Source organism: Cydia fagiglandana, chromosome 6, assembly GCF_963556715.1.
Source record: "Cydia fagiglandana chromosome 6, ilCydFagi1.1, whole genome shotgun sequence".
Classification (NCBI taxonomy): Eukaryota; Metazoa; Arthropoda; class Insecta; order Lepidoptera; family Tortricidae; genus Cydia; species Cydia fagiglandana.
In genome coordinates, this window is record NC_085937.1 from 9,514,312 (window position 1) to 9,535,639 (window position 21,328).

At 39.4% G+C, this 21,328-nt stretch overlaps 1 protein-coding gene across 9 annotated transcripts in view; it reads right to left on the reverse strand.

The window, feature by feature from the left end:
• Positions 1 to 4,105: 4,105 nt before the first annotated feature.
• The window catches only part of LOC134665130 (phosphatase and actin regulator 4), a 74,610-nt gene continuing 57,387 nt past the window's right edge, over positions 4,106 to 21,328 (reverse strand). For 5 of the 9 annotated variants that reach the window (XM_063521960.1, XM_063521967.1, XM_063521969.1 and 2 more), the window contains 9 exons: positions 18,236 to 18,346; positions 13,970 to 14,137; positions 12,939 to 13,137; positions 12,242 to 12,274; positions 9,442 to 9,627; positions 8,063 to 8,190; positions 5,897 to 6,036; positions 4,798 to 4,934; positions 4,106 to 4,160 (listed from right to left, as the gene is read on the reverse strand). In XM_063521960.1, coding sequence (XP_063378030.1) covers positions 4,145 to 4,160; positions 4,798 to 4,934; positions 5,897 to 6,036; positions 8,063 to 8,190; positions 9,442 to 9,627; positions 12,242 to 12,274; positions 12,939 to 13,137; positions 13,970 to 14,137; positions 18,236 to 18,346 — 1,118 coding nt within the window. In that variant the 3' untranslated portion in view covers positions 4,106 to 4,144. The remainder of the gene's footprint in view (positions 4,161 to 4,797; positions 4,935 to 5,896; positions 6,037 to 8,062; positions 8,191 to 9,441; positions 9,628 to 12,241; positions 12,275 to 12,938; positions 13,138 to 13,969; positions 14,138 to 18,235; positions 18,347 to 21,328) is intronic. The other 4 variants (XM_063521961.1, XM_063521962.1, XM_063521964.1 and 1 more) reach the window with 4 other exon arrangements.

Sequence of the window (21,328 nt, forward strand, 5' to 3'; positions counted from 1 at the left end):
AAAGCCTCACGGGTCAAAGCCTTCGTAGCATTTCTCGAAACAATACCCTTTGAATGCGATGATAATGATAATTCATTCCGAACTTACCGGGCCCAATTTATGCATTGGAGCCATTGTTTTTAATGAGGTTTTGTACAGTCATCTGTAGAGATATTTGATCCGCCCTTTCTACAAATTTATATTCAAGGGAGGTCAAATATGACTGCAGCTCGCTGTATCTATTTTAATTCAGGGCTTGGAGATAAAACAAAACACAATCGAGTATAAAACTTAATGTATAATCATGGTATTTACAGACTTACCTTATATAAAACAAGTAATTAATTATGGCTATTATAAAATATACTTATTACAACATGTCATTAATAATTTACACAATATTCAAATAAAAGCAACAGTAAACTGATTACTGATGGTAGCAATTTATATATCGTAGTAGCACAAAAGAGACGCGCGATACCGTTGGAAATAAGAGATTCCGTAATTTACATCATAATTAAAATTATATACAGACATGTTCTCATTGGTACTTTGCAATCTGTATTCAAAAAGACTTGTTGCTGATAATACAATTGTATCATAATTCTTGTAACAAGATTAACATATTCTTACGTTTACCACAAATTTATTATAAAAAAGAATAAACACGTGCATAAAAGACTTGAATAAGGTATGACATCAAAAATGCAAACTATACGTTTTGCTTTTCATAAACACCCCTGTATACTAAGTATAAAAATAAATTCTCTAGCTACAACACAGTTGCCGAGAACGCCTTGTCAAATGTAAATTTATACACATAAATCTCATTATGGAATACTATCGTTAGCCATGACAATTGGTTGGTGCACACACATATTGCTAACATATAGCACCTTCGAGGTTAACATGTAAGAGAATGTCATAAAACTGTAACAATAACCTAGGAAATTAATTTGGCAAGTGCCCAGAATATACTTGAACAACTGTGCTTACACTAATCGGATACATTACATATCTGGGAGTCGGGATAGTCGTGAACATTCTACGTAACGTGTCTAAATAAATAATCAAAACTTTTTTCATATGTACTTTATACACAATTTTGTGTATCGACCATGTTCGCTTTGACATTCTCTCTATAACACCAAGAAAAGTAAGTGTTTTAATAAACCGAGCGAATACTACAGATAAAAAAGTTGTATCACAATATTTTGGTAAGTATCTATTTTTACTCAAAGTAAAGGTTCTAATTATCAACTATGATCGTGATTGGTACTCGAACGCAAAGGTTTCTATTGAAGCGGCTAAATTGAAGTGACATCGCTGTACGTTACCTTCGTTTGTATATCCTAACTAAACTACGCACATACACGACTTGATCATAATTTTCGTTTAACAACCCCGTGAATTGCACGCGATGTATCTTCGATATAACAGCTAAATATATACTCACTTCCCCAACAGTCACTTGAGACTTCAACAGTCGCACGATATATCGCAATAACATATATACATAATTATAATGGCAATACATAAGCTAGCTAAAAGAATTTAGTTGAGCCTTAGATCTTTGGAAATCTGAATGTCTTCTTATTAATACAATATCGATTAACGCCTACATTTTATTTTAACGTTTTATTTGCAAATCTAACAAAACTTTTTAGAAAAATAAGTCGTCATTTTGGCTTCCAATTGTAACTATAATGGAATGGTCTCAAAGTTAACCACCATTTACAACTCTTGTAGCTCTCTATTATAATATTGCATAAAGTACTGTGATTACGAAGTCGCTTAACATGAGATAATTATAATTAAATGATTGTGTAGTAATACATAAACTTATGTTAATGACAATGTTATGGTCGGTATAGGATAGGAGTGGCCGCGGCAGTTCACGACGCAGCCGACCCAGAGGGCCTACCGCGAACCACGTTCGACGTTTTGCCTCTCTGTCGCACTTGTAAATACGTACGTAAGCGTGACAGGGAGACAACACGTCGGCCGTGGTTCGCGGTAGGCCCTCTGTGCAGCTTGCGGCGTGCGCCGCGGCAGAGGTCGTGGCCGGGTACTCGCTAGTACTGACATCAACACAATAATTGACCCTTGGTCGACCATAAGTCCTTGTAATAAAGTCGACGAAAGGTCCGTTTACTGTGTCTTACGATGGTGCCGTACCGTGTGGTCTACTCAACTTTGTTAATATTCACAAGTAGGTACACGCTTGACTTTAGTATAAAGCACGTCACAAAATGGCACCGCTACTAAACATTGCGATATAAAATGATTTTTAATACAATCTCTAATCATGAGTTTATACATACTAAGAAATTATTAATTAATAAAAACATGTTCTGAACACTAAAGATTTAAAGTTTTCACATATCCATATACAAAACTGATATTATTATTGCTCTCTATCTATACTATCTATTTTAGACGATACAAACGTTCTCGAGGAAATGAAAAGGTACTTCGATTACAACGTACCGCTGATACAGTACAAAACGATAATAATGTAATGTCAGAAGGCGCATTTATATTAATTTAACATCTACAACTTTATACGAGCTTATTCGATCAATTTACTAAGTCCTTTACGCAATACTTCGTTCAACGCTAGTCCTAAGACAGAGCGTCAAGATGTTTAACAAGTTGTTCCCGCCGATTTGCCTGTGCTACCAAATGTCTATGATAAGAGATCTGTTAACTCGCGCCCTCTGGAACGAGTTTCTTCTTAGCTATGATACCGTGAACTTTTACAGTACGCTGTCTGTGCGTTTTGTAATCACTGTGCATTTCCCTGTACTAAAATATGTCGTCGCATTACTACTTATTCCTTAAATTCTCAAGTTTGAAGGATCTTCAAGTTCAGTCGCTGTGTCGTAGTTACTAAGCGAATGTTTAAAGCTACAAATATAACCAGCCATCAAAATGGAAATAAATGTTGGGTGGTATATTAGCTGCGACATTTTCGATTAAAGGAATGCTCGAGTTCGAAATTTGATATGAATATAAAAAAAACAATAACTAAATACGTTTTGAAGTTACATTATCTTGTAGTAACGGCATCTATGTTCTAATTAGTTTATTGTTACATTACACAGCATCTGGAAGCACTTCTCAATCTCTCGAATGTTTAAGTCAATTGGGGAATCCAAATTTTGAAGCCTACGTTAGTTGGATTATACTTATTGATGGACACCAGTATACCAATATAATGGCTCCTTTACACGATGGGCCAATGCCGGCCACTCCAAGGGACGCATTTATGCGTTAGAGGGAGCAAGTGATATTGCTATCTCTTCTACCGCATGGCTACGTCCCTTGGAGTGGCGGGCGTTGGCCCATCATGTAGAGGAGCCATAACACCTACATCCCACGCAGCCCACGTCTTGTATAGATGTGTAGAACAGTGTAATGCAACAAGCTAACTGCGATTACGTCGCAGGCGATATCACATTGCCTTTTTAAATGAACTACAAACGTTTCACGACAAAACAGTTTAAATTAGTGGCAGTATCTCATGGCCATAGTTTTAAAATTGCTTTCAACAACAATAAGACACGCGACCAAAGTTAAATTTAAGATGCACGCCCTCAATAAAGCTATAATTCTCAAATTATAGTTAAAATTTATTGTGACCATAAAAATATATGTGAAATAAATATGATTTAAATCGAATCTAGCTTAATGACTACGGAGCTAATAGCTATATAAGAAAAAATCACAAATCTACATATGATGGATACGTTTCACATTTCAAAAAATCTCACCACACACCGAGCTTCAAGCACATAATCTCCATCATAATAATCAGTATCACTAACCTTTCGCGAAGGTCAATTCAAAGAATGTATAGGTACGCTTAGAATACGACTTAACATAAAACGATACCATTAAATTAATAAAATTGTACTCGGCAATAACTAGGATATTACAATAAAAAGTCAATTAAAACAAGATTGCACTCACGGGACGCATATACAAAACGTAAGTTTAGAATGGCGGTACAACGCAACTTTAGAATAATCAACACTTTACCGATGCGGGCCGGCTGGTGCGCGGGCCGGGCCCGGCGCGGGTCGGTGACGTCAGGGGATACCAGTCGTGTGCCGTGCGGCCGCTCTACCGCGGCGGCGCGGGCCAGCTCCGTGCACAGCCGTCATGGTCTGTGGAACCTGCCAACAAACAACCTATTAACTCTAATCACTCTATTAAACATACTCGCATTAATATGGTATCTTTTAAAAATTCACTGTAACTTTATGCGGGATTCGTAACTAATTCAAAGTGAGGTTGAATTTGGGCAAATTTTACAATGACTAAAGCAGGCAACTGCGGCGTTCCAGACTATAAGTGCAACAGACCCGAGATAGTCCAACTTGGAGCGTCGGTCAACAGTGCCCACAGTCGTCATATTCCTCAGCCATGAGAATACGACAAAGACGACAGAGAAATGAAATTAATTAACTAACTAACTAGGAAATTATGTGTTAATTGGTTTTAGCACAGTCACAGAATGAATAATAGTACTGCCGTACAGAAAGGAAACTTCCTACAAAACCGAAGTTTGACAGCGGTTCAGGGTCGAATCATGCTGTCTTTTTCTAATATATGGCACTATCCCTTTCGGCTATTTAGGGTTTGTTAAAATTCAAGTCATTATCTGTGGTCGTGCACGCAAAGGGAAGTCAAATTGTGTCAACCCTAATAATTGCTCGGAGCAATGCTGAGCCGAGCGGAGCCGAGTTTGGCCGAAGACAGGAGTTTCGCACCCCTGGCGCAGTGGGGTTTATGATCGGTTAGTGAGAGTACCTCGTGAGGTGTTTGCTATCCTCGTGGACCGCCATCTCGGAGCTCTTGAACTCGTTGAGCTCGCGCCGGATGGCGGCCTTGTCGCGCGGCGTCAGCCGCGTCCACGGCTTGTCCGCGCGCCGGTCGTAGTCGTGGGCCTAAACCATCAACGAAACATATTAGTACTTAATAACTTACCTTACAGGAACATCAGTGTAAATTCAAAGTGTGCACTAGAGCAGCGGTCGGCAACCTGCGGCCCGAGTGCCGCCTTGGCTATTTTGTATGTAATAGTGACAAATGACAATGTCTCATAAAGTCATAAATATTAACCAAGTACGGCCCGCGTCACCTCCGTTAACTAATATGTGGCCCTTGGCTGCTAAAAGGTTGCCGACCGCTGCCCTACAGTATTAAAAAGATAAAAACCTAGCACAAGCTTTTAAATAGTTAAATACACACCGTAATTAAATATAAACCGTAAGATGTGATGAATTTACAGAAAAACCTTGAAAGATTTAAAATACCTTATTTCTATTATATTTGGTAAACTTTGTCTAATGGATATATGAGAAAAACCAGAAACCAGTTTTACTATAATTCCGTCTTCATTCTCCATAGACTTTATGGGAATAGTATACCTACAATACAATACCGTAGCATTGATGAAACGTACACTAGAACAAAGAAGTCTTCGGTACGTACATACATTTCTAAAGCGATGGAAAGCTTATTTCCCGGAAGATCTCGGAAATACATAAGTTAGACAACCGCCGCTACATTTCTCAATAAATAAATGGACAACAAGGAAATGGAAAAAGCGTATTCGACGAACTAATAAAAGATTTAGCCTGGCCTAGACCATAGGCTAGTACATATCTTTTTGCAATAGCAACTTCCTTTTGAATGAAGCTCAAAGCTCAAACTTTCTTTAATTCTTTATAAAATACTACAGAAATTGTATTTATTTATTAATGTGTTACTCTTTTCTTTTACTTAGGTGTGCAATAAAGAGTATTTGTCTTATATTGTATTGTAAAATGTTATAGAGTATATTGACGATTTTTTAAACTATTGGTCATTTAGGATTTTTTTCGTTTTTACTAGAAACTATTCTTACCTGTGTAACCTCAATGTAGTCACTGAAACGTATAATCTTCTTCTCCTTGAGCTCGTCAACGGTCGGTCGAAAGCTAAGCTTACGAAGAAGATACCGTTTCTTTTCTTCTTTCTGTTTCTTTTCCTCAGCAGGTGATTGACCTGCAAAAAAATATTTACTGTTAATCCAAATACACCAACTGTATTTTTCTAGCAAGTCATCCAAATCGAGGCATGGACAAAATGTAAGGGCGACATAAGTGTAAGGCCTGATTGGACGCTCGAGTTGAGCGTGCAGCGGGGCGGGGCGTGCGGCGTGCATGTTAAACAAATGCAAACGTATAGGAGCGGCCTTAGTGCACGCTGCTCAAATCACTTGTGAGCCCGACGCCACGCTGCACGCCCTGCCGAACGCTCCGTTTCGAGCCTCCACTCAGGCCTTAAGGCTTGGCCACATACATAGCGCGACGCAGCGCCGCGTCCGCGCCGCGTCCACGCCGCGCGACCGCGGCACATGCTAACAGGTTACCGACGTCAAACAGACTGCGTCCCGCCGGTATCACGCCCCGCTTCTGTCGCGCCCCGCGCCGCGCGGCCCCTTGCGTCCGCGCGGCGCGTGCGCAGCGCTGCGCCGAGCGAACGCGGCGGCCCGCCGCGTCGCGCAAGGTCACATCAGTAGGATCGGACGTTAGGCAGCGAGCGGTGCGCCGCGTTCCCGCGCGGCCGCGCCGCGTTCACGCGCGCCTTGAGGGCGTGTTGAGAGCGTGAGGCCGGCGCGATCGGCGCGCGCCCTGTTTGACCAGGCTCCGCGTCGGCATCACGCGGCGCGGACGCGGCGCTGCGTCGCGCTCTGTGTGTGGCCAAGCCTTTACACTAAGTGTTTTGGTACTGCATATTTCTTCTATTTGCGTTTGATTTCTGTTCATAATTTTTCGGTTAAGTTACAGGACACTATGATTATCTTTATTTATTATGTTTTGGCTTTAAGATGCTCATTGATAACGGGTTTATCGATATTTCATTCTGTCAAGCAGTATGGAGTTTGTGGGTAAGGTAAAGCCATACTTTGACTTCATGGTTTGTTGCTTTCAAGTTGGCTCATTATTCAAGTTTTTGGTCAAAGCTATAAAATAAACATGCCTTTCTAAAAGTTAGTATAATTCTTTCTTTGTCAAAGAGTACTTCTTTATTTACAGAAATATAGAGTAATCCGAGGCTTTGTATATTTTTATGTTAAGGTTCGTCTACAAAAAAAGTTAGAGAACTACCGCTTTTAAATGAACAAAAAATTATGCACCTGAAATGATTTTTAATCATAGACGGTTACACTTGATTGAGATGACTGAGTTAGTAGAGCGTATCGGGACATATTGTTGTATTGGGAAATGCGCCAACGGTAAGATATGATGTCACTGTTCTAATTATTTAGCATTAAAAATTGGGCTTATACACCACACATGCTACTGGAAATTTTGTAGTCAGGAGCATAATGTCTAAATAGTACAGTTGTGTTAAGATCATTTTGAAAACCTCGTCCGTTTAGCCTCTTTTGTTCCTGACTATATATATTAGACAATTCTTGTGTATGGAATAGTAGGTAATTTCTACGTTTACTCTTGTTATTTCTTTTTATAACAATTGTGTTAGGGTGGTATTCCACCTTTCTAATTTATTTGTCCAATATCATTGAATTTCACTCTCTCATTAAGCAAAATTTCAAACGCAATACACATTGGACAAAGAAATTGGATAGGTGGAATACCAACCTAAGTAATTTCATGCCAGTCACCACAGTCAAATGTAACAGTTTCGGTCGGCAAATAACATATCTCAATCCATGTAATTCTTGCAAAACAAATGCGTTTTGATAGAGTGACACGTGTTTTGATAGAGTATGCAACGTTTATATGATCGGTAAACTCTGGAGCTTGAACATAGGAAATGTGATGACAAACAAAAATACTACTGTTGTTAGAATGGTCTCGATGAGCATTAGTTGCCTGTGGAAAAAAAAGTCCAGGCAGCGATAATAGCTTGCACCAAACATATTTTTGGCAGCATCGGTTTCATGACATAATTGCTCTAAGCTCCGTCTAGGGGATTCTTAGTCTATGACTACTTGATTGTACAAGGTACGCATAATTTACTTTTGGCTATCAAAAGACGATGTAAGTGTTCGGTGACTTACTTTTGAGTATATTCCTCTCGACGAGCTCCTCGGCGGTGGGGCGCATGGACAGGCGGCGGATGAGGCGCGCGCCGATCGCCTCCCACGACTCCTGCCGCTCGTGCTCGCTCTGCACCACCAGGATGTTCCTGAGACCAGGGAGACACTTCATCCACCACGTCACTGATACAGTTATTCGCACGGGGTTCTAACCAAATACAAGTGAGGCAGCTAAGGTCGCGAGTCATACTTCTTAACGCATAGGACGTGTTTTAGCTGTTTATTGGCAAGTTTGCGAGCGCTTGGAAAGTATGAGATAGTCGCGTTTGGCACTATTAGTTAGCAGCCTTTCGGCACGAGAGCCAAATATTCGCAAATTAATGTTATTCTGCTGATAACATTAATTAAGCTTAATAAGTGACGTAACCAGGCCGAACAATAAGATGTATCCGCTTGGATTGCGTTCACGCACTGGCGAGCGAAATAAAATCTGCTAAGCTCCACGCCGGGAATGTTTTCATAACGTCCGATTAACGCAAAGTCTTGGCTGCGACCCAAATATCGTAGTTCAGGGTAACCTTAATTAATAAACTGTTATATACGCCTCTATCACACTTCATAATATCTATTTAAGTGAAACACGGTTCTTAATTTTGTCACAACTGTCCTAGATTTAACTGGCGGCCCCGTATAATAGCTACAGTGGGTTTATAGCTTTCGTCTATCAATGCCAGTGCCAAGAGCGCGTCATCAAAGAAACAGGAAGAAATAAAAGATTGATAACAATGAGTTGGCCTGGCGATGCACACGAAAATAAACACACTTCGACATGAATCACTGATTCGTCGCGGTTGATCCTCAATTCATTGTAGTAATACGCGATTGTACTATTCATAAGTTTTTTGCATCGTTTGATTGGATTCGTCTAATTTCATTTACAAATCGTGAATCGTAGATTTTATTACTTGCTACAATGAAACCTGGGTAAGATGAAATTCTCATTATCACGAAATATAAAGACGCGGTCCTATCCTATCTTCTTCTTCTTCGCGTGATCACGGCATTTTGCCACGGCTCTTGGGGGCCTGGGGTCATGCCAACTAATTCCAAGAATTGACGAAGGCACTAGTTTTTACGAAAGCGACTGCTGAAAGGAAACTGGACTTATTGGAATTAGTCCGGTTTCCTCGCAATGTTTTCTCAGTCCTATCCTATCCTTAGTCGCAATCCTGTTTACCTATAAACTGAAATAAATGTCATATACTAAGAAAAAGTGACCAAGGCCTCCAGTGCCCCAGGCTGGAATCGAACCAGCGTCCTCTGCTATCGCGGCAGGTGCCTGTAATATTTTCTGAAAATAATTCAATTTGTTCTAATACTTCTAATAGTATCATGTGTACCTGTTAATGAGCTCCTGGCGGTCGGGGCGCAGCGCGAGCTTGATGTTGAGGCTCTCCTTGCGCGCGAGCTTGGCGGCGACGCGATCGGATTCAGTCGCGTGTTCCTCGCGGTACTCGCCCGCGCCCTCCCACGGCCGGGCGTTCTCCTTGTTCTCCATCGCGTTGCCCACCCGCACCGGCCGACTGCTGCCGGAACAATCATAAATATCGTTAGTATTATGTATAACTTGCCTACGGAACACTCAGTGCCAGTTGCACCATTCGCACTTGACAGATTGATCAACGTCAGCTGGCGCGCCGCGGCGGTATACTATGAAACTTTCCATACAATAAAATTCAGCGAACTCTTTAAGAATGACAAACAGTTTGGTGCAACCAACCCTTACTGTCACTATCAACTAAAATGAAAAGTTAATTATAAATCGCGCAAGTAATTGTCTACCTTATTTACATCGTCTTCACATTAATTAAGGGTACCCCTTTGAATTATAATTAGCCTCCTTTTTAACCTTTACACTAAATAAACAGTGACAAATGATAAGGGTATTTTCCTTAAATAAGCACCACTAAATTATTTCTGCCTGTGCTAAGCTTGATAGCAAATAGCTGTTTTGTGTAAGGCCCAAGAATCTGACCAACCAAATGTTTCAAGTTACCCCTTTTATAATTGGTAAATAATGACTTAAATAAAGAGCTACATTTGAACATTTTGAATGCGCAGTGTTTTGAATAAACAGGAACGAGTGGTCGGAAGTCGCGAGGCCCGTGACGTCATAACAATAAAGTTTCCCGGCTCTACGTTAATGCGATAATTTAATGGATGACGCGTTTCACTCTCGGGATTTATGTTTATGACGGCATTCAAGTTCTACACGCGCGAGCAATCATAAGGGTCAGTTATTATGGGAAATTCCAAGCCAAGTGACCCGTTTGAGTTGATATGATGCTTGTGTTTTTGGATGCGCTGGTTGCATACGCACGGATAAAAGGATATGGCGTTCAGCATCCATAACTCGTAAATTACAAATGAACTAAATTGAATACAATAATTTAATTGTTTTTATTGTTAACTACAACAACAAAACAATTTATAATGTAAAAAGCACGTATTTATGTCTTAAGCAATCAAACTAATGAATAATTAGAATACAATATAATCACATCATACGGCCAGATTTACACTTTTAGTAGAGATCAGCTATATAGAATAAGAAAACAATAGAATATTGTTGTGATCTAACTAATAGCTGTATAAGTCAGTAAAACTTAGGTACATCTGTAATTCCGGCCTAACGATATTTAACGACATTATTATATGGTCGACTACAAAGAGATGTATCCAATTTTTCACTTTATTGCATCATGATAAGGTAAAAACTTGGTTAAGCCCATCTTAGTACTAACGGCTAAATGAAGGAAACATAGACATGCAACACGTAACATGACCATAACATATAAATGCAGGGCATTGATACCATCCATTAAACATACACTAACACCGCTTACGCCATGGTTTACGATAACGACATGGAATCGTTATTGTTTCGTATCAGTGATAACATCCGAGTGGTGATTATTGTAATTAGTAGATAGTGCACAACACTTGCACGTGTATTGTTAAAGGAGGTCTAGTGAGGGGTCGTGCGGAGTCAGCATTCGTCACGACGGAGCGAATATGTGGAAGATGACAGTGAACTGGGCACAATTCAACATTTTTTTGACAGCTTGTGAGATTGCATCCTAATAGTATGGCTGGTAATATCAAGAAATATGCCTACTTAAACTTTGTAGGACTTTATCTTGATTTGATTAAACTGATAAATAGTAAAAACCACGGAAGTCGTAGATCAATTTTATCTACTATATCTTATCTTAGCTTTTGTATCGAACTGTAGAAATGGAAATATTCTTTCGAACTAACCGTATAAACCAAGCCCTTTATCAAAATTGTATGATGACTTCATGTATATGATGACTTAACAAACTCTATTCTATTTTAGTCTATTTAAGAGTGATTGCATTTAAAATAATAATAAAAAAAATCAAATCTAAGTATATGGTCGCAATATCACAAGTTGTTAATGTTGAATTAGTCCGTCAAGAGCGTGCAATGCACGATGCATCAAAGAGAGGACTGACAACGTAACAGTTTCATATATTATTCAACCGCTGATAGATGCCACTACTATAAGCGCGGCGTTTGAACGGCCACCTGCAACTTGTCACGTGTTGGTGAGTAACGCGCATATAATAGTGTAACATCTCAGCACAGTTGTACCAACATTGACACAGTTAACTGACCATATGTATTATATAAGCCTTAAAGCTGTTTCCCACTGACGTTCAGTTTTTTGCGGGTACGGTTTTTTGCAGGGTCCCGCAAACAGAATCCTCGTGTGAAAGTTACTATATCAGCACCTATACTACTGAAACGAGATCCTGCAAGAATCCGTACCCGCAAAAAACTGGACAACACTGGACTGGTGGGAAAACAGCTCTTAGAGCCACCCCACACTAACATCTCCCGAGTGTCGGCGTCTGGTCAACTCTATGACTGCTGCTCGACGCAACGTTGACGCAACTGCGCAGCGACGCCAATTTCCATAGCGCTGACTAGACGCCGACGCTCAAAAGTTGCTATAGGGTGGCCTTATTGCAACGGGTTAAGGTCTACCAATGGTCAGTCGTCTGTTGCTGTTAGTATGAAACTGTTTTGTAAATCGGTCCTGTGGTAGAGCGAAGCGGCCGTCCTCGGGCTTGTGGGCGGTGCCGACAACATTGACATAGAGTGGACAATTACCAGAATCTGGCCCTCGGCTTCGGCGGCGGCCGTCTGTGCCGGAGCATGGTGGAAACAAACAAGTTCACAATCACGCCCAATTTTATGTACACTTTTAGTAGGTATCACATGGTTATCACATTTGAATTTAGTGACCTTGGTCTGTTTGAGTTGTGTGAAGAAATTTACATATGAACAGAGTGTAATATGTGAATTTCACTTTAGGTATATTACTTTAGCTGATTGTTAAAACTATAATTGTATTTCACTTCGATTTCAGCAAAAAAACTCTCAGATCGACGCTTACATCTTTTTTTTTCTGATAGAGGGTTTTCCCTATACAATTTTCATCGTCTCTATTTACAAATCGGTAGCAAATTTATTATTTTGCGTTTTACGAAAAGGCTTGCTCTGATTACAAGAAGTTACCGTAAGCACGTTTTTGAAAACCGCGCTGGGATTGTATATAGTTAAATGCAAACGGTCAATGCATATTTTTATTCTTATCAACCGCTTTATCGACTATTGTAAATTGATAATAGTCAAAGCAAACAGTCATCAAACATGTTAAATAGTTGTCTAAGTGCGGCGGGGTACAAGTTAAACTGATCGAAGTGAAACACAATCCAAAATAAGTTTAAAAAAATTTCATAGTTACAACTATTTCATTTTCTTGCTTTTATGATATTACAATAAAGTAAACGTAAAGTGTACTGACTTGAAGCTAGCATGGTGGTGATCCTGGCGGGGCGCCAGCGGCGTGGCGAGCGGCGTGCCGGCGTCGCCGGTCCGCTTCTTGAGCGCCGACTTGAGCGGCACGGCGTTGAAGCTCGGCTCCTTCGGCGGGATCTCCTCCACGCGAGACGTGTCCGTTACTGGGAGCTCCTCTTCAGAGTCCGCGTCGTCCTCGTCTTCGGCTGACATAAATAATAACAGATTCAGATCTAGTTTTGTCACTAACACTAGAATAAAAACTATACTCCTCTTTTCGGGGTAATAGCGCATATAACATTTCAAAAATTCTGTACAATTTTCTCTGCTTATGCTCCACTGATAACAAACTATACGATTTGTTTGATCAAATCATCTGTCGAGTGGCAATTAACTACTACATACGGCCTAGAATAAACTGAATAAGCGAGTAGGTAGACCATTAAGTTTATCAAATAGGGACACAATTTGTACTTTCTTTGTAAAGCTAATACGAGTAGATAAATTACTGGTCCTACTAAAATTGACTGCATTATAATTCGACTGTACGTAGTTAATTGGTCTGAATTTTGAAGGACACCTGATTATTAGGAATAATACCAGTCACCAGTCAAACTAAACCAATTACGGACCGTAACAAGCCCAGAAACGAAACAAAAGAAATAAAGTCTCTCAATCACGTCACGTCAATCAATCAGTAATCCTGGCAGTGATGTGGATTTCATTGCCGCGCTCGGTCAAAGGACCAAAACATGTATTCATTGGGAAAAATATTGGTTTTCTTTTGAAATCAAATATGTACATACTTTGGTATACAAGTTTTTAGTAATATTATGATAAAAAAAGCTTAAAAACAGACAGACAAGAAAAACAGACTAGATTGCCGTTCTACTGTGATCTCCTCACCGTCGTCGAGCGCCGTTTTGTCGTTTATCAGTCCTTTTCTGCGCGTAAGCCAAACAGATTGTAGCCTTACAGTCCTCACCCGTTATCTCCGATAGAAGGAGACAGTACTATTGTCACTGTATGTATACGTACAGTCCTCGTGCGTATGCTGCTGGTGCTGGTGATGGTGGCGCGTGGGGCTGGGCGAGCTGAACATGGGCGGCGGCGGGATGGGCCCGATCTCCGACAGCGCGATCGGTGGCTCCGGCAGCTCGGACAGAACTAGTTGCTCGTCGCCGCCGGGCTCCCCGTAACCGCCTACTGGAACGATAACAGTAACCATTAACCCATAGTGATTACTACAGAACTTACAGAAGATTCTCTCGCCTAGTAATTTAAATCTAGTCACTTTAGTTTTGCTACTATACTACTTGCTACAGATGGAAACACACTATCACTTGTGTTTGGTTTTAATATAATTTATAGGCAGGTACTATGCATATTAATGTTTTGCTCAGCCGTGCACTCAGTAAGCTTTCAACTTTATTAGCTTGATGCATTTTTAGCTAAACTCCTTTTATACACAACACACGCGCTCCACTGCCTCGACATCCCGATAGCTCGTGCGTAGCATTGTCTTAAAAATAGAAGGTCAACATCCCGTAGATAAGCTAGCGCTAATTTAGTCAAAAAGATAACCTTTTGAAAATTAAGCACCTAATAGCCAGCTTATTTATTTTTTATATTTTATACCTACCTACCTACGTGTAATTTTCTCCTAAAAGCCTGAACGGCACTACACACTACAAATGAGTACCTAAATACGGCACTAAATACATTTCAATTGCCACTTTAACTTGTGGGTAAATTCCAACAATGATTTTATTGCCCTATTGAGATACCGAGTTTACTATCGCCTCGGTCCATTAACAGCTCTTTAGGCAGTTATGACCAAAGGTGACGCTGTTCGGAACCCAAAACAGAATTCCACGTAGTTCATGAATTGTTAAAGTCCATTTCAATAGAACTTGCAAACTATGTAAACAAACCGCCATATTGAAATTGTCTCTGAATGATGAATTTGCTAGTGATGGGCAAGAGTCTTACTTAGTCCTTTACTTAAGGCCGTAACTAGGGCATGCTCCCGGGAATTCCCGGTTCTCAAATTCCCGGGAATTCCCGGGAATTTTATAGTGTCAAAAGAACCGGTGCTGAAGACCCGGTACCGGTACTTCCCGGTTCTCATCATATGACTATTTATTCCCATTTCAATAGTAGTAATGTTTTAGTACTTTAGCTCGGGACATTAAATAACATTTAATAATGGTAATATGAAACGGGGGACCCAAATAACCCGACAAACTAACCTAGTAAAGTAGGCATTCCAATATTTTCAATCAATATTACGGATAATGGTAAATTGTAAAAATTCACGCAGTTTTCTATTTCAATTTTGTTTTTATCTGAAACGTCACTAAGTAAGGTATCTCTGTTTTGACATTTTGCTGGGACATCAGTCAGCCGCGACCACGACCAGTGAAACCTGGCCGCGTAGCCAAGATGCCGATCACTTACGCTCCGTAGCGATCGAAACGCAACTGACACTGTCGCACTAATATGGAAGAGTGATAGAGAGACATAATGCTTATCGTTGTCGAAGCGATAGCGATTGTAACCTTGGCTACGCGGCCTGTGTCGAAACGTCGGTAAATCGCGTTAGACCCGTCTATAATGTGACTTAACAGTAAGGTAAACATACTGGTATTCGACGCGGTCCCAGTACATGTCATCTTGAAGCTTAAGTCATTGCCAATAGAGATGACAGCAAGGTGTCATCTATTGGGTATTAGCATTTCGAGCACTAGTACCTTACTTTTGTGTCAGTTACATTAATTTCGTAAAATAGTTGGAACGCCAACTAAAGTGTCTTGCTTTAATAAAATAGGTAATTTATTAATACTTCCGCAATTATTTATATGAAAATAAGTCATTTATAAAGATTGTAGGCTAACACAAACAATTTCTTAAAAATTATCATAAAATGCCTTGGGAACCGGGAAGAACCGGGAATCCCGGTTCCGGCCATGCCCAGAACCGGGAAATGAAATTCTTGGTACCGGGACCGGTACTGCATGCCCTAGCCGTAACACACTATCGCACTGCATCACGAACTTGGTGCGTCGCATCCATAGTTCGTTTTTTTTGCATTAAAAAGAACTTGAAAGAAGGTAAGCGATCTTGACATGTCTTTTAATTGAAAAACGCTTATTAAAAATCAGTAACTATTACTTATGAAAGCAGAAGAATATAAATGATCGTATTGGATTCATTATTGTTACATATTTGCCGTAACTTATTTTTTGAATGTGTTTTTCAATCAAAAACAAAGACATAAAGATTGTTTACCTTATTTTTAATGCTAAAAAAACGAACTATATATCACTTATGGGTGCGACGCACCAAGGTCGTGGTGCGGTGCGATAGTGTGTTACCATTTTTAGGGTTCCGTACCCAAAGGGTAAAACGGGACCCTATTACTAAGACTTCGCTTTCCGTCCATCCGTCCGTCTGTCTGTCACCAGGCTGTATCTCACGAACCGTGATAGCTAGACAGTTGAAATTTTCACAGATGATGTATTTCTGTTGCCGCTATAACAACAAATACTATAAACAGAATAAAATAAAGATTTAAGTGGGGCTCCCATTCAGCAAACGTGATTTTTGACCAAAGTTAAGCAACGTCGCGCGTGGTCAGTACTTGGATGGGTGACCGTTTTCTTTTTGCATTTTTTTCCGTTTTTTTTTTACTTTATGGTGCGGAACCCTTCGTGCGCGAGTCCGAGTCGCACTTGCCCGGTTTTTATGTCAAACCATATCGAATAATTAAATACCGAAAGTAAAAAACAAGTAAATACTTATTTTTAATTTGTTTAATCACGATTCTTCACGATCAGAGGAAAAAAAATTGTCAAACTAGGTACCGCGTAGTGTATATACCCGCGTTGGCAGGTACAGACCGTGAGTCGCGTAGTGTGTAGCGGCTTTACGAGTATATCACCAACTTTAGTCACAACACTACCCATCATAGACAATTGTAGAATGTAAAAGAAACAAAAACGTCATTACATCAGGGCCTAATAACCTAACTTATGAAACCATTTTAAACTTTTAATGAAATATCCAAGATACAGTTATATATTGTTGTATTTTACGGTAACGACCGCTTTAATAGTGTATAGTCTATGTGTTTCAATGGTGTTTGATGAGATGATGTGAAAATTCAAGGAGAAACAGTGACAAAACAAAGTTACGTCCTTTGTTTACAAAGTTAGCAAGTTCTATTGGAATGGACTTTAGGTATAAATATAAATCATCCAGTTATGCTTTAAGGTACATTCTTGGTTCAGTTAGCGATATTTCTGCCATAGTATAACCGCTCTATCCTAAAGATTTACTACTCGACTTTCATTGTAGGCTCACCATGCAGCGCAAAGCAGTTTTAATCATTTTGAATGAAACCTCTTGTCGTTGAAGTCAGTAACAGAAGTCAAGAACGTAATGGAAAATGTTATCACCATCTAAATTGTCTAGAAAATAAATTCCGCGCCGTTTCATTTGTGCTGACTATAGGTACAATATACAATACAAATACATGTACCTACAAAGAGAAACTGGCAACGTGCGTTAAATACTGTTACGCTTATTTGTTTAAAACAATAAACTTTGAAATATATGTACATATATGCTGTTCTTGTGTGCGGTGACGAACATTGTAACCGTACTATCCCACTACGTGTTACGCCACGATTTTTGGCTAACAATGAGCTATAGGTACATCCGTCTGCCCAGATTGGTGAATCACACAAACATTGTCTGGCAATTATTAGATAACGGCTTTTTTGTGGCCCGTATTGAGTGGTCGTTTTCACAGCGACATACTGAATAAAATACCAACAATACAATATACGAATAAAAATGTGGGAGACTTGTCCTTCAGAGTTTGCTGATACTTGACAAGGGCAAGTCGATTGATTAATGATACCTAACTATATGGCTAACGAAAGTTGAACCAAGCAAATTTAATGACCTACGAGGCAGCACTATTGATCAAGATGTATGTGGGTTGTAACTAAAATTAAATTCTCTTGTTTTATTATATTCGATAGCTAGACCAAACGGGTATACAAAAAAGGCTACATAAATTATAATGCAGCTGTAGGGCATTTCACGCACAGATGGTAGATTTTATTTTAATACCAAGTAAATATTTTTTAAATAAGTAAAAATAAACAAAGTAAAAATAAATCAGGGTATTTTCCTTTACCAGTACCTACCTACGATTTACGAACAAGCACCGCAATGAGAGTCAAATGAACGAAACCGTGTGATTCCTCGATTATACGACAAGGTAATACTGACCTACGTCTCCTTGATAACATATCCGCCGCGTGTGCTTGCCTGCTGTCAAGGAGTTTGGACGCTCGGGCCTCATCAGCTCGCCGCCATTTTCCAATTTGTCTTTCTTTGGTTCTGTAAACAAAATAAACAAACATTGTATAATAGGAAACATAAGCAGTTCTGTTATCAATTATCATCATGTTGCTTTTGGCACTTGGCCTGAAGTGGAGGTAAACACGGAATAATACTGAATAACAAACGTAGGGCTGGCATGTATTATATCTAAATTGCTTCTTACAGAACAGAATCGTAAAATTTGTACCGTTTGAGTTATCACGATCGTAACTAGAGAAAATGGTAGAATACAAAAGATCGATTTGCGACGTTTTTTATGTTTATGCTGTGATTTTTTCTAAAAGCCCGTGTTTACGGTTCTCGGTGCGGATATGGTGGGCAATCACTGTCCGGGGTTAAGGGTGGCAAGATCCGTTCAGGAATATTTAGCTTTGAAAATGCTACGAGCAGCGAATACATCCCAACAAGATTGTCGCGTACGTTCTCAGAGATGACGCGGATGGTGCGCAAATTTTAAAATTGTACCTAATCGTTAGCGCGTCATGGGACAAATATGAAATCATGAATCGAATTACGTTCATCTAACATTTGGTTTTTTAGACGGTAAACCTTACTCAGGTACGTAGTCTGTAGATAATTTAAAAGGGCTCATTGAAGCATTAAGAGTAGTGCTTTAATAAGTGCATCATCAGAGTCATGGGAAAAAAGTAGTTTGAAAAGACACTCTTCATTCTGCAGTAACCTCGGAGTAAATATCTATGGAGCGGCCATTAACAGGCGTTCCCCTCTGCAAAAAGATCGCGGCCGCCGGTCAAGGAGGTTATATAAAACTAGTTGCCACACGTCATACGCCATTCACCAAACGTCAGTCTAAGCGGAATGATAGGAGCCGAAAATGCCGAATTGCAGCGTTTTCTCGTGCAAAATGAGATCGGAAACGTCTAGTCTACAAAAAGAACACGTTTCTTATCATATATAAGTACTATTACATCTAAATATTATCAAATAGTGCATTAACTTTGCAAATAACTAAAAAACATTGTCAATCTGACAGTGATACCAGTGATATGATATTAGATCTAATTTAGGGTAATTCTAAAGAAGACTTTCTAAATATTAATTAGGTACGAGTAGAATTTCTAATAGGAAATATTATGCGAAACTCTGCGTAGGGGGCGCGACTACCACAATCCATCACAATCTGGGGGTCCGCCGCGGACAAGAAAATTTAAATTTCGTTAGGTATCTAATCTCTCTATCATATTTGAGCGGTAAAGAGAAAAGAGAAAATTTACTAGCTAGCTTAGTGCTACACTCTGACGGCAGAACATTGCAGTAATACGCCCTATTTGCGTTGCTTTTTGTTATATGTGACGTTCCATGGAAAAAGGTACCCATATAATTTATGTAACACATTATTTTTATATAATACCTTAGTTTCATATCAACCTAATCTATTTAATCAAATAAATAGATCTATAAGAATAAAGAAAAGGGGGACGGGGGATCAAAAAGTAGTCGAAAGCATCTCGCGTGATTTGTGCACAACCCCTAAATAACGTAAAATTACCGATAGACTCTTTTTTGAAAATTAATTTTCCTTTAGTTTCTACATATAGCTGGTCAAGCAGATCTTATCAGTAGAAAAAGGCGGCAAATTTGAAAAATGTAGGCGGGAAGGGATATCGTCCCATAGAAAATTTGAATTTCACGGCTTTTTTACTGACAAGCTTTGCTTGACCAGCTATATATTTTTATTTAACATGTCAAATATTTTATTAATTTAAGGTATTTACGGCTGTCACTTTCCATAAATAGGCACTTTTAATTTATTACTCTGGTGTCACCGTACCAATATTAGTGATGGGACACCATAAAAACCAATATCGGTAAAATCGATATAAACATAATGAATAATATACAGATGGTCATGATGCCTAGCGAACACCAGCCATATCGTACAAACCTCAAGGGGTGATATTCCTAGGCAGATGATGATCTGCCTAGTGACCACCAGCCATATCGTGCTAACTTCAAGGTGTGATATTCCTAAGCAGATCATGAAACGCATGTCATGATCTGACTAGTGACCACCAGCCATACCGTTCAAACCTCAACATTTAGGCATATCGAATAAGTAGGATGTCCTAATTTTAGCAAATGATAACCATTGAAATGGCTTGACAGCCTACTTATAGTATACGTGTTTGGGTAGCGTATGATTTTAGTACCTAGCAGAATGCGTAGGTACTAGCTACGCATTCTGCTCCAAATGCCACATAGAATGTAGCACTAGCAGTGGCAAAAAATGCAAAAGGCAGATTATTAAATGGCGGCGTTTCATGATATGCCTAGGAATATCTCGATATGCCCGATTTTACGATCTACCGCCGATATATATACTAATTATCCCCTACTCAATATCCCTTAAATGACATCCTATGGCCGCGTTCCATCTCTGTCATCAGATCTGCATGCTCGATAGTATATTGCATTGCTTTCAGAAGTAAACCAACATGTAAAATATTAACTAATAAACTGATAATAAAAAATCATTCTATATCAGCTTGCAAGATTCGCCCTAAACAAATTGACAAACTATTAGAAATAACATCTAAACAATACAAACATTTAAAGTTAGTAAAATGCTGGTACAAAGACTTGATATTGTATTATTATTATAATTGATAAAAGCAGAAATTAAAATTCATTGTCAATTTTATCGACAATATTATCGGCGCGTCCCTCGCACTATCTAGGTTTACTTAGAACTGACGTCATCTCGTTCACGGACAGGGTTGTCTGTGTTTGTTCTTGTACTTGTGTGAATATAGTTTTTGCTAGTGTTTGATAATTTTGTCGTGTGCGTGTGTAGCGACGCATGCTAAAAATGCATTAGTGTTAACATTATTTGTGTGCGTTACCTCGTCCCCCGCGCCAAAAACGACAGAATTTTTCAGATAGAAATTAGTGCGCGTCTCTACTCCATAGATATTTACTCCGAGGCAGTAACAGAAATGTATGAAATAAAAAAAAATG